Here is a 13,440-nt window from a genome sequence, read left to right as displayed (position 1 = left end):
TCCAGTAAGTACAGCTAAAAACTAGTAAGAAATGAAAGCATTTAAGGAAGATTGGAGATACTCTTATACCAAACAAATTTTGGAAGTATTTTCTATTAAAGCGCAGATTATACATTCTACCTTCCCTGTGCTCTAGGTTCTGGTCCTGGAGAAGGGAGAGTGTGAGTATTATGATATGAGGCATCAGCAGCACAAACAGTGGGAAAAATATGAAAACATACTCTCAATAGCAAAGAGGTGGTGAAATTACTCCTTTATTCCTAATAAAAAAACAGGAAGTATAGCAGAGACAGAGCTCAGTGGAAATTAGTTGTCTGGTATGTTTGAGACCCTGGGTTCAACCTCCAACACCAGGGAAACAGAAAGCCCCTGGATTGGAAAGTGGTCACAGAAATTATAACTAGGTCTCTTTTTCTTTCACAAAAAAAATATAGAAATCAAGAAATCCCCCTAAAGAACTGGTTAAGATTGCAAAACTGTGGCATAAGCTTTTCTTTTTTCTAAGCTTTTATTTTTACAATTTTAATTTGTCCATGTGCATCAGTGGGGTATGTGGCCATTGAGCACACTGTGTGCAGAGGCCAGGAGAGGACATTAGCACCCCCTGGAACTGGAGTTAGAGGCAGGATTTGGGTGCTGGGAACCAAATCCAGGTCATCTGGAAGAGTAGTAAGTGCTCTTCACCCCTGAGCCATCTCTCCAGACCCAGAAAAGGTTTCATGTTTTATAACATAGCATATTGTTAAAAGTGAATCTTCCCATGTATATGTGGGTGCTTTGTGTTGCTTAGGAAATGTAAAACAATATAAAAATCATTTTTAAAGACAAGATACAGAAATGAAATAACCAGGAACAAATGTTGTTGACTAATATCTTTAGACTGAGAGAAAGGCCAAAATAACAGATGGTTACTGGTGATACTTTTCCATCATGGAAGAAAACAAAACAAAACAAAACAAGGAAAATTCAAGAAAAGAATATTCTCCAAAGATCTTAAGTGCTCAGATAGAAAATGCTATGTGGAAGTTACTGTTTGGGCATCTCAACAGTTCTGAAGAGAGTGAGTGCACTTACACAGATTGCAGTGTGCCTGTAAGGAAGGGTGGCCTTCTCCACACACTGACCACTGCTCACATTCCACACGCACATCTCCCTAGAACAGAGAACTCTGTATTATTCCCTGCCATTTCCACACAATTGGCTGGAATAATTTTTGTGCTGCCAAGTTTTTCTTTAGTGATGCACTTAGGCGCAACCTGATCGTTCATGTGGCTTTTTGTTACAGATTACTGGGCAAGAAAATGCCGTGGTCATTAGCAGGGTTGACACACCGTAGCTCTATCATTTTGTTGGGGTAATGACACCCCTGTCTATAGCCTGCAGGCTTTGCTTTAGGGCCATTCAGGCTAACAACAAATTGTGGGAATTCAGCCATTGTAGCCTTCACAAGGGATAGTACGACGGTCCCTCCACGGAAACAGCATCATTCAAAACTTATTTCAATGAGCTCAAACTACATATTCTGGGAAGGATCACACATCAAATCTCTCTGTGTGTATACTCCCCCCCCCCCCCCCCCCGCCCCAACCCCTTCTCTCTCATGAAAACAAACAGCACCACCAAGAGGCCACATTTGGTCTATCATTGATTCAGTTGCTTTCTTTGATTTTTTTTTTTTTTCCTGATTTGAAATCCTGAAATAAACAAACCTTGACACAATATTTGGAAAGTCCTCATCATTTTTGAGAACTCTGTTTTAATGCATGCTCTGAAGACATAAACACAGTCTGTGCTATGAAGCTATGAAGTATACAAGGTAGACAGTTTAAACCTAGATGATTTCTGTTCAGAAGATCAAGGACAGATGACTCAGAATTGCACAATAGTCTTTGGTTTGGGAAATTTCAATACAGAAGCAAATACAATTATATAGACGAAAAACAAGCTTTATGGGTGTTGTGGGAAATGCTGCAGTTGACGTAAAAATTAAAAATATATAGAGAGACTAATGATGTTAAATATCGCATATATATGATGATTTTCAGGGGTTTGTTTTTCTAATAAAGACCTAGGGATCAATATTCTGAACCAGTGATTCTGAAACTGCGGTGATTTTGTTCCCCACTATCAACCACATCTCAGCAACCACCTTGTTGCCACTAGGAACACACTACTGACATCTAGTGGGCAGAGAGCAGAAGTGCCTCAGACACCTTGCCATGCACAGGTCTCCACAACAAAGGAGGTTCATTCCAAAATGCCTTGAATATGAGGTAGAGAGGGCGTGCCCTAGAATCCGAAGAAAATATTCACAGGCCTTTCTTCTATTTTTAACTAACTTCATCCCAAAGAGGTTTCAAGGTAACCTAGAAAAGCATGTAATTCTATAAAACAGGAGGGAAAATCTGTGTGTCCACAAACACGTATGCCTATGCATTTGTGTGCATGCAGGAGGTAAATGATGGAAGGAAAAGACAGAAATTAAAAGAAATAAAACAACTAATAATGTACCTAAAAGGAAATGAAGGATATAGAAATCAAAGGTAAAGAAACTGAATTCTAAGAAGCCCACAGCATAAAATGACACAGACATGTAGTTTTGCACCGTGGTCTTGACTCTTTCCTACATCGACAAGCATCTGAAAGTATTCAGACAGTGACCCCAGTGAGCCTCACTCGTGGCTGCTAGTGGATACTGGCATACATGGTTTTTAAATGCTCTCAGTAAGCTGATATGCTTTGAAGTTAAGTTTGTTTTTAAGCTGGTATCTCTAATAATCAGTTTTTAAAGATTATTTTATTTGTATTTATGCATTTGTGTGTGTGTGTATGGGGGACTGCAATGTATATGCACACGGGAGTGTAATGTCCATAGAGGCCAGAGCAGTATGTCAGGTCCTCTGGAGCTAGAGTACCAGGCAGTTGTAAGCAGCCATGTGCTGTGGGATATTCTGTATGTTAAATGTGTTGCTCTGATTGGTTAATAAATAAAACACTGATTGGCCAGTAGTCAGGCAGGAAGTATAGGTGGGACAAGGAGAGAGGAGAATTCTGGGAAGTGGAAGGCTGAGGCAGAGAGACGCTGCCAGCCACCATGAGAAGATGTTAAGATACTGGTAAGCCACGAGCCACATGGCAACTTACAGACTAATAGAAATGGGTTAATTTAAGATATAAGAACAGCTAGCAAGAAGCATGAGCCATTAGGCCAAACAGTTTAAGTAATATAAGTCTCTGTGTGTTTACTTGGTTGGGTCTGAGCAGCTGCAGGACTGGTGGGTGAGAGAGATTTGTCCTGACTGTGGGCCAGGCTGAACTTGAGTCATCTGGAAGAGCAGACACATACTTCACTGCTGAGTGATCACTCCAGCCCAGATCTGGACTCTCTTATCTTATCTCTCTTATCTTCTGTTTCCTATTCTTTCTAAGTTTTATCTACTCCTGGGTCTTCCTGAGTGTGTGTGTGTGTGTGTGGATAGATAGATAGATAGATAGATAGGTAGATGGTTATCCCTTTGCTAGGATTTCTCCCTCAGGGCTCATCATACCTACCAGCCTACATCTGTGGCGGGAGTTCACAAGCCTTGTGAAATACCCTCCTCCCTCATCTGTTCTCTGCCAGTAAATAGTTTATCCACATGTAAGATTCCCAACTTAATCTGATTCACACTTCCCCAGCTGTCCCCAAGTGGTATGGGAGACTCCAAATACAGTTGCTAGGACACAGGACTAGAAGGATAGCCTAAGATTGTACTAGAAATGCAAGTTACACCGAACTCTTATCTATAGGATTAGGGCCCAGAAATCTACACTAAGCCTTGGCACTTCTCTGAGATGCACTCAGTCTTTAGGACCTGTGTCCTAGCAAATCTCGGAGTTCTGACACTTGCCTACTTTGCATCCATTGGTAAACTGGTAGCAAGAATTTCTCTTAACAAGTGGAAATCCTCTCTATCAATACCAAGACTTTTCTCCTTTAAGTTTAATTAACCATGTTGTATTAACTCTGTATGTTTATTAATATAAAATGTTAATACCGGTACCATATCAACTTCATTTTGTTAACACATATTTCCACCCATTTTCTTATGTGAAAAAGTACTTACATTACTTATTTTTTTATGACCACCTTTCCCAACTTCATTTTCTTCTATGTTTTATTTGATCTTATTTTTTTTCAATTGTCTGACAAGCATTGCAATTTAATTTTAAAGCTTGGCCCTATTATTTAATTGAGATTAATATTTTACCCAGCTTAGTTCAAACGCCTTATTTTGTGCTTTCTTTTTTTTTTTTTTAATATGTGGAGGACAGAGGGACACACTGGTTATTTTCCTCAGTCACTCTCCACTTTATTGTGAATGTCTTTGCGTTTGTTTGTGCACACATGTGTGGGGTGTACAAGGAGAGTGGGGGTACAACTGTGTGTAGGTTTGTATGTGGATGCACTTTCCAGTTTGTGTTGGAGACCAGCCACAAATGTCAGTCCTGGACTGAGGATGACCTTCAACCCTCCTGCCTTAGCCTAACAAGTGCTGGAGTTATAGGTGTTCATTACCACACCAGAGGTGAAGTCCCTGGAAGCCAGAGGTCGACACTCAGTGTTTGTCTAGATTGCTCTCTCATGGTCTCCCATGGAATCTGGAGCTCATCAATTTGGCTAGACTGACTGGACCATTCCTCAGGCTGTCCTGTCGCACACCTCAGCTGTGGGGTTCTGGCTTTGTTCATGGTTGCGACAGATGCATACACAGGAACTCACAATTCAAGTAGCAACACATTGCTCATGGATCTGTTTCTCCTCTGCTCCCCAGTGCACATTTTTTTCCTTTTGGTTTGGGTTTTTTGAGACAGGGTTTCTCTGTGTAGCTTTGTGCCTTTCCTGGAACTCACTTTGGAGACCAGGATGGCCTCGAACTTACAGAGATCTGCTTCCCGAGTGCTGGGATTAAAGGCGTGCACTACCACCACCTGGCCCAATGCACATTCTTAGCATTTAACAAAAGACAGTAATGGAGATGAGCTAAATGATGACATCACTCACCCGTTCTCAGCAGCACTCACAATGTAGGGCTGTTTGGAGAAGTCTCTTGCTCTTGCCAAGCATGTCACTGAAGCTGAATGTCCAAAAAGAAGTTCTTTAGCTGAAATCTGAAAATGAGGTTTTTGAACAACTCTAAACTTCCGGGAATAATAATAATAATAATAATAATAACAATAATAATAATAATAAACACCTTTTAACTATGCTAAGATTTTTTTTATGTACACAAGTTCCAGGAAAGCTGTATATAACACATCAAAATCCACGACCTAGGAAACCTGGAGATAAAGGGATGTGCTGTCCTCAACTTTGTGTTTGCTTGTGCTTGGGCTCCATCTTGAAACTTAAATGAGCATTAGACCAGTTCCTCAACATTTCCGTTTGGAATACCCAAGTCAGCACCTGTGCTTCTCATGTACAGAAATTTCCCAGATGACCCCAGCCTGTGGAAACAAGGATTTCCTGCCAGGCGTGTGGTATTGAACACTTGTAACTCCAGCACTTGATAGGCTGAGGCAGGAGAATCATACACGTTGAAGGTCATCCTCAATCCCAGAATGGCATTTGTTTGTATCCTCTCACACAAACTGAAAAGCAGTGTCTACACAAAAACCTATGCACACTTATATCAGTTTGGCTCAGAATTATTAAAAATGGGAACACGACCAAGCTGCCCTTCAATAGAACATAGACAACAGGACTGCAGGCAAAGAGATAGCTATCAGCTGACTCTGAAAAGGATGAGCAGCTAAGCTGCACAGACAGTAGAAACAAAGAACCCTAGAAATCCCACTACTATGTGACTCCACCTCTGTGGAAAGCCCACTACTGTGTGACTCCACCTCTGTGGAAAGAAAGCCCACTACTATGTGACTCCAACTCTGTGATGTTTGAGACAAGACAGAATGAGGGATTTAAAAACATTGGTGCTCATCAAGGGTTTGGGAAAGCAGGAGACTGTAGGGCACAGGGGTTTCTAGAAAAAAAGGAACTGTCCCTGTATCACATGACAAATTGTAAACATACGTTAGTATACATCTGCCAAAGCCCAAAGACTGCCCCTTAGGGGCACTAAGAAGGAATTAGCTATAATATGAACCAATAATCATGAGTTCGAAATCCACTGATGTGCCCAATATACCACTCCAGAGTGACATGATGTCAGAGTCAGCATCAGTTGCTAACTGGACACAAGCCTATGGTCACCTAGGAACCTCAACTGAAGATTTGCATAGATCAGACTGACCTGTAGGCATACCTGAAGGGCATTTTCTTGATTGGTGATTGAGGTAGTAGGGCCCAGACCATTGTGGGTGGTACCGTTCCTATGTGTATCCCTAGACCTGGGCCATATGAGAAAGCAAGTAGCAAGCCATGGGAAACAAGCCAGTAAGCAGTGTTCCTGTGTGGCCTCTGATTGAGTTCCTGCCTCCTGACTTTCCTCAGTAATGAACTGTGACCCGGAAGTATAAGCCCGATCATCACTTTCCTCCCCCAAGTTCTTTTGGTCATGTCATTTATCACAGCAGTAAAAGTCTCACGAGGTGGCGAGTGAGCTGGTGAGAGGAGTGAAGACCCTTGTGTCTCTACTCAGGTACCTTCAGTACGTGTGGCTTTGTCTTGCTATCAAATTATACTTTAGCTGCCAATTTTAAACTACTTTCAAAAATAAAGGACTGAATGTTTAAATACCTAATTTGACTCCCTCAAAAATAATAAAATGAACTTTTCTACACAAGAAAATCAACCAAATGCTTGTTTACAGCGTCAACGTGTGGCTTTCATATGAGCGTTTTCAAAGTGTAGCCCTAAGTGCTTTTTCTTTTATCATCTCATGTGTGAAATAAAAAGTATGTTTCTATTTTGTAAAAAAAAAAAAAAAAAAAAAACTCTGAAAATTAAAACTACAGAGTAGAAACCGTGGGCCTGAGAGATGGCTCAGCAATCAATCATCCTTGAAAAGGGTCTGAATTTGGCTCCCAGCACTCACATGGGCTCAGACCCACTTGTAACTCAAGCTTCAGGGGACCATACATTCCCTAGTGACCTCTATGGGCACCTGCACTCATGTGTGCATACTCCCAGAAACACACACTACACACACACACACACACACACACACACACACACACACACATACACACAATTTTAAAAAATAAAAATCATTTTCTAAAGAAAATGCATAATGTCGAAGCTGGAGAGGTACCAACTATTCTTCCAGAGGTCCTGAGTTCAAGTCCCAGCACCCACATGGTGGCTCACAACCATCTGTAATGAGATCTGGTGCCCTATTCTGTATACATAATAAATAAATAAATAAATAAATAAATAAATAAATAAATAAATAAATAAACCTTTAAAAAAAGAAAATGCATAATGTCGCCTTAAGTAAAGAATAAACATAATGGATCCAAAAATAATTTGAAAAAAAAATGCCTTCTGGAAAATAAACTATCTATATTGCACATGGATCAATACCCACTTTTGCCTCTAAACTATGTAAACTTACACATGAGCTGATAACCAAACATATCTATCCAATATCATGGTTTACTTTATTTCTACCACTATCAGAATTACTTTAAAATATCTCTTGTCAGCTGGGCGGTGGTAGCGCACGCCTTTAATTCCAGCACTTAGGAGGCAGAGCCAGGTGGATCTCTGTGAGTTCGAGGCCAGCCTGGGCTACCAAGTGAGTTCCAGGAAAAAGGCACAAAGCTACACAGAGAAACCCTGTCTTAAAAGTCTTCTGCTTTATTAGTATCACACACTACATTTTAACTTTAATTTTTTTCTGGAAAATCCGGAAGGTTTTTCAACTCAGAAAATAATACATCCTTGTACCCAGATACCATAGTTGGATACACAACCACTTGAGTGTTATCCCTTTCCAATGGATTAAAAGCCAGAGCAGCTCCAGATACATCACAGACATTCTACCCCCAGAGAATATCAACTGCAGAGCAAATATCAGAAGTGAACATCATTGCTTTTCTGAGATGGTTTGAACGAAATAGTCCTCATAAGCTCACATGTTGGAATGCTTGATCCCCAGTGAGAAGAACTCTTTGGGAAGGATTAGGAGGTGAGGCATTGTTGGAGGAAGTGTGTTACTGAGGGTTGGGCTTTGAAGTTTCAAAAGTCCATGCTAGACCCAGTCTCATTTTCTTTCCACATCCTGTGAATCAGATGTAAGCTCTCATCTGCTGCTCCAATGGCATGCCTGTTTGCCTGCTGCCATGCTCCCTGCCATGAAGACCATGGCTTCAAAAGATAAGCTCTGAGTAATACCACTCATTTGACATACACAGCAGTCAAAATCATAAAGACATGAAGTATTGTATTTGTTCCACCCACTATTTTATTTGCATGGCTGTTTTTCCATGGCATCCTGTAGTGATACATTGTGTACCCTAATAAAGCTTGCCTTGAGGATCAGAGGACAGAGCCAGTCACTAGATTAGACATGGAGGCCAGACAGTGGTGGTACACACCCTTAATCCTATCACTCAGAGCCTGAGATCCATTGGGATCTCTGTGAGTTCAAGGCCACACTGGAAACAGTCAGGCAGTGGTGACACATGCCTTTAATCCCAGGAAGTGATGTCTGGGCAGAGAAAGGTATATAAGGCTCCAAGTAACAGGAATTCACTCTTTTTTGGCAGAGGAATTTGTAGGGGTAAGAACTAGTGGCTTGCTGATCTGCCTCTCTGATCTCCCAGCTTTTACCCCAATATCTGGCACTATTTTTTTAAAATTAATAAGACAGTTTAAGATTTGTGTTACAGCATCCTTATAGTGAACATCCAGAACACAAGGTTCATCCCATCTCTAACTTAGATCTCCCCAGAGCTCCCCTTGCCCAGAAGATTCAAAAATCACTTTCCAGGCATCAAAACATCTCCATGGCCAAACCTTATCTCCTCTTCTAGCACATCTCTCTTTGACCCTAGTTCATACCTGGATCCAGCAGCAGGGCTCTCAACCCCTTCCTGCAGGTGTGAGGTGTTTCTGAAAATTAAACAACCTGCTTCCCCTGCTTTGCTGATGTGAGTCTCATTCCAGTCCACATCTGTAATGCTGAGTTCTTCAATACTGGCATAATGGGCTTTTGGTTGGGAAGTCTTTCGTTCTAGATAGCCACATGTACTTTAAGACATTCACAGGAACCACTGAATATCAGCAGCATCTCCCTGGTCCCATTTCTGACAACCAAAAATGTCTGAAAATATCACCAAACGTCCCTTAGGTGGTAAACCAGCCTCCTGTGAAGAACCACTGCTCTAAGAAGACAACTTACTCCTAAAAGGAACATGACAGAACTTTCCAAGGAGATGCCACACTACTGACTACTGCTACTTAGGATCCTCACACGGTGACCTAATTAGCCTAGTCTGGCCTTTCTTTCCTACACTGCAACCTCCTGGGCCACCAGCACACATGTCCTCCTTCAGATATGAACTCATTCCAGGTAACTGTTGGTATGCACTCAGAATGCTCAGCAACCAAACACTGGATGAATATCAGAAACACAAAGAAGAAATCGAATGCCAGGAATTCAAATTTCTTAAGCTTATAGTGAGCTATGCATTGCTAGGCAGCCACTTCAGCTAGAAAGCAATATTTAAAATAATAAAAAAAAAAGATTAGCCAGAGATTTTAGGCCATTTAGGAGTCTGAGTTTAAACGATAATAGAAAACATACATTTTCGATATATATGAGCACCATTTCTGAAGCACATCCTTGGCAGTACCACCCAGTCCTTTCAAAAGTGTTCATAAACATTAAGCTGAGCTGGTCTCTTGCACAGCTCTTGGCAGTCCAATAGCAGAAGGGTTCGGGGATACAAAGTGCTAATTAATTACACTATAAAATAGAATTACAATTAATTGTTAATTTAGGTTTAAAAGTGACAGACTTTAAAGGCTAAAAATAGTTTTGATCTTTAAAAGGCTTCTTAATGAGGGCAGTACACTTTAAGTACATCATTAGTTTAATTGTTCAAATTGGGTCTGGAGACGGCTAGAGTTAAGCAAACATCTATTCCGATATGTTAAATGTTTATGACTTGGGACAGAAACAATTAATTGCTAATCGATGGGTCCAATACTAGGTGAGGTCAGGTTCTGAAATCGGAGGATGACAACAGTAAATTGAATGTGGAGGTTTTGATGTGGTCTGTAAAAAATCAGAGCAAAGCGCAGACTCAAAGAATAGCAAGAAGGCTATCCCGTCAGAAATGTCCAGATAATTAAGATATTACTCATTTAGTTAATAGTGGCTTTTAGGAGTTCCTTTTGTTTATATTAATGGGCCATAATTCTTTAGAACTCCACTTAAATGTCCATAGTTCCACTTACTTACACATATAATTCAGCACAGAGAATAGTAAAACTCGGTACAGCTTAAAGGGTGGTAATACTTAGCTGGTGGCAGAGATGAATCCTATTCATGATTTGCACAAAGCATCTTGAGTTGTCCTGTGAACACCTTCCCCCATGACTGTAGGTCTGAGGAGCAGAGAGACCACTGCAGGTTGAATACCTGTGGCCTTTACACACCTTCAGTTCAGGTGAGAGACTCCAGAGGCAGAGCTGACCCTCCTGACTTCCAGTCACTATTGTTTGCTGGTCATCTGTGATCATGATGGCCGTGATGCTGTGAGGAGGAGCTTTTCTTCCCCAGAGGGCCACAGCCTGGAGAGCACTTCTCATGCTGGACGAATCCCAGATAGAGAGAAAACTGCATGGGAAAAAAAAAATGTATGGGGTTATCTTTCTTAAATTTGGTGAAATGCACATCTGTAATTCCAGCAATGGAGAGCTGAGGGAGGGTTATTGGTACAAGCTCAAGGTTGGCATGGGCTACACAGTGAGCTCTAGATCTAGAGCTGTATTTGAGAACCTGTGATGGAAGCCACTGTGGCCATTTCCTGCAAAGCCAGATGTATATTTACTCCATGACCCAGCCAATCTACTTGACTTATTACTCACTAGGAGAAAAAAGTATGTGTTTATAGGATGATTGCTACATGTACAACCTCACTCACATAGCTAAAAACCGTAAGCCAAATGCCAATTAATAGGTAACCAGATAAACAAACAGAGGCATATCTACACAATGGGATACAATTCCTCAACAACATAAATGGCCCGTTGACCCACGTAAATCCCCAAACAAATTATTTGAAAATAACAAGTACCTACATTTTATGAACAATGCTTCATGATCCTCTGGGGAAAATACTGAGAAGTTCATGTTAGTACATAGTTACTGGAAGCAGAGAGCAGAGCAGTGAGGCCATTCGGACAGGAAGACACAACAGGAGAGTTTGAAGACCTGAAAGGGAACATGGAGAGCTTTTTCCTAATTTAAATTGTATTTTATTTGTAATTATGTGCATGCATGTATGTCTGTGCACATGAGTGCAGTCTCTTTGAGGCCAGAGGAGGACGTCAGATGCCTTGAAACTAGGTTACAGGTGGTTGTGAGATGCCTGATGAGGGTGCAGGGGGTGGAACGCTGATCCTCTGTGAGAGCACTGTGGTCCCTTAACTGATGAATAATCTCTGCAGGCCCCAAATGTTGACAGCTTTGAGGGGGGTGAACATGTTCATCATCCCATCTCTGATGTGGGTTTATGTACATATAACAAAACCTATGATCTAAATGTATATATTTACTACATATTCATTCAAATATTTTGCATGTCAATTATACTTCATTAAAGTTGGGTTATTTTTATCTTGTTTTGTTTGCTTTGGGGGGCATTCTGGAAGATACTGTTACAACAACGTCTGAACAGAATTCTTATGGAAATATAACCACAATCATATGTAAATTTACAATAAAAAGTTATAACATAGCCATGAAAATAATAAACCATGGGCAATCAGAGGGCTTAAGTACCCTGGGGATTAATAATAAAAAACTAATCTAAAACTCACCATAAAATGAACAAATGAACTGTTAGAAATTATTAAAATGACAAAGACATTAAAACCTTAAAAACAAAAAAGACTTGAGAACCTGAGGCAGGAAGACACAAGTTAAATCCCAGCCTGAATTTCTCAGTAAACTCTCATTTTTTTTTTTCTTTTTAGAATCTAAGGTTTGAAGTTATATCTCTCTAGTAGAGAGCTTATATTGCATTCATGATACCTTGGGTACAATCAGTTCAAACAAACCAAAGGATTGACCAGACCAGCTTGGTCTGTGGACATGTATGGGGGGTTGTCTTGATTTATTGATGTGGGAGAGCCCAGTCCACTGTGGGCAGTACTACCCCAGGACACGTAGTTCTGAGTTGTACAAGAAATCACACTTCCCAAGTCTTGGAGAGTAGATAGAAAACAGTGTTCTTCATGGTTCCTGTCTATGCTCATGCTGGAGTTCTTGTCATGGTTTCCTTCACTGATAAACTCTGACCTGGATTTCCTCTCGAACACTGCAAGTTATCCAGACACCATGGCTTATCTGTCTCAGGGAGGTCTCCAGAATGCTCACAGCTGGTGGGCAGAGTATTCATAGAAATGAAGAACCCCATAGTTACAGAGTTTTACACACACATACACACACACACACACACACACACACACACACACACACACACACACACACCGACATCACTGTTTTCCCAAAAACAGGCTTTAACCTGTAACAAATGTACTAAACACAAGAACTTACAGTGAGTGTGGCTCAGCTGCCATCACATGCAGAAAGCGCCTGGCACTCTATCAACCTTCCTTTTGGAGTTAGCTCCTGTCCTCACTGGTCTGGAGTCCCAGAAAACATCTCATATACACATTGGTATGTGTGGATAGACACATAATTTGTGTCATCTCTCAGTGGCATGATGAGGAAGCTTTAAAAAGAAACTGTTTTAGTCCAGAGAGATAGCTCAACGTTTAAGAACATTTGCTTTTCCGGAAGACCTGTGCTGCATAATTGTAAGCACCATTGCAGCTCTCCTCCTACCTACCTTTATCACCTTCCCTCAAAATTTCTCCTCACCTTTCTGACCTATCTGAGGTTGGCCAAGTGATAAGCATGATGGGCACTCGGCTTTGCCACTAGAGTCTACTGGACACTGGGGCTAACTTAATCATAAACAGCTTTGTCTGGGGACACACCCAGACCCACAGACCTGTGCTGCATAATTGTAAGCACCTATCGCATGGCTCACAGCCATCCTTAACCCAGTTCCAGGGGATCAGATGTTCTTTTCTGACCTCAGCGGGTATCGGGCATGCACACAGAACACATACATACATGTAGGTAAAACACTCATACCTATAAAAATAAAATAAATAAACCTAAAATATCTTAGGTTTAATAGTTAAAGGGCCTATTGTCATGCTGAATTTGATACAACTTAATTAGATCTAAAAACAAA

The 13,440-nt window shown here is 40.9% G+C and overlaps 1 protein-coding gene across 1 annotated transcript in view; it reads right to left on the bottom strand.

Annotated features, from left to right (window-relative positions):
• Positions 1-10,759, bottom strand: part of Wdr72 (WD repeat domain 72) — a 150,689-nt gene extending 139,930 nt beyond the window's left edge. Inside the window, exons 1-3 of the mRNA XM_036191712.1 lie at positions 10,607-10,759; positions 5,045-5,151; positions 1,075-1,153 (exon numbers count right to left, since the gene is read on the bottom strand). Coding sequence (XP_036047605.1) covers positions 1,075-1,153; positions 5,045-5,151; positions 10,607-10,759 — 339 coding nt within the window. The remainder of the gene's footprint in view (positions 1-1,074; positions 1,154-5,044; positions 5,152-10,606) is intronic.
• Positions 10,760-13,440: the final 2,681 nt, after the last annotated feature.

The sequence above is a fragment of the Onychomys torridus genome, chromosome 7, assembly GCF_903995425.1.
Source record: "Onychomys torridus chromosome 7, mOncTor1.1, whole genome shotgun sequence".
Lineage (NCBI taxonomy): Eukaryota > Metazoa > Chordata > Mammalia > Rodentia > Cricetidae > Onychomys > Onychomys torridus.
Note: the sequence above shows the minus strand (reverse complement) of the source record. Positions and strands in the feature narration are given on the sequence as shown.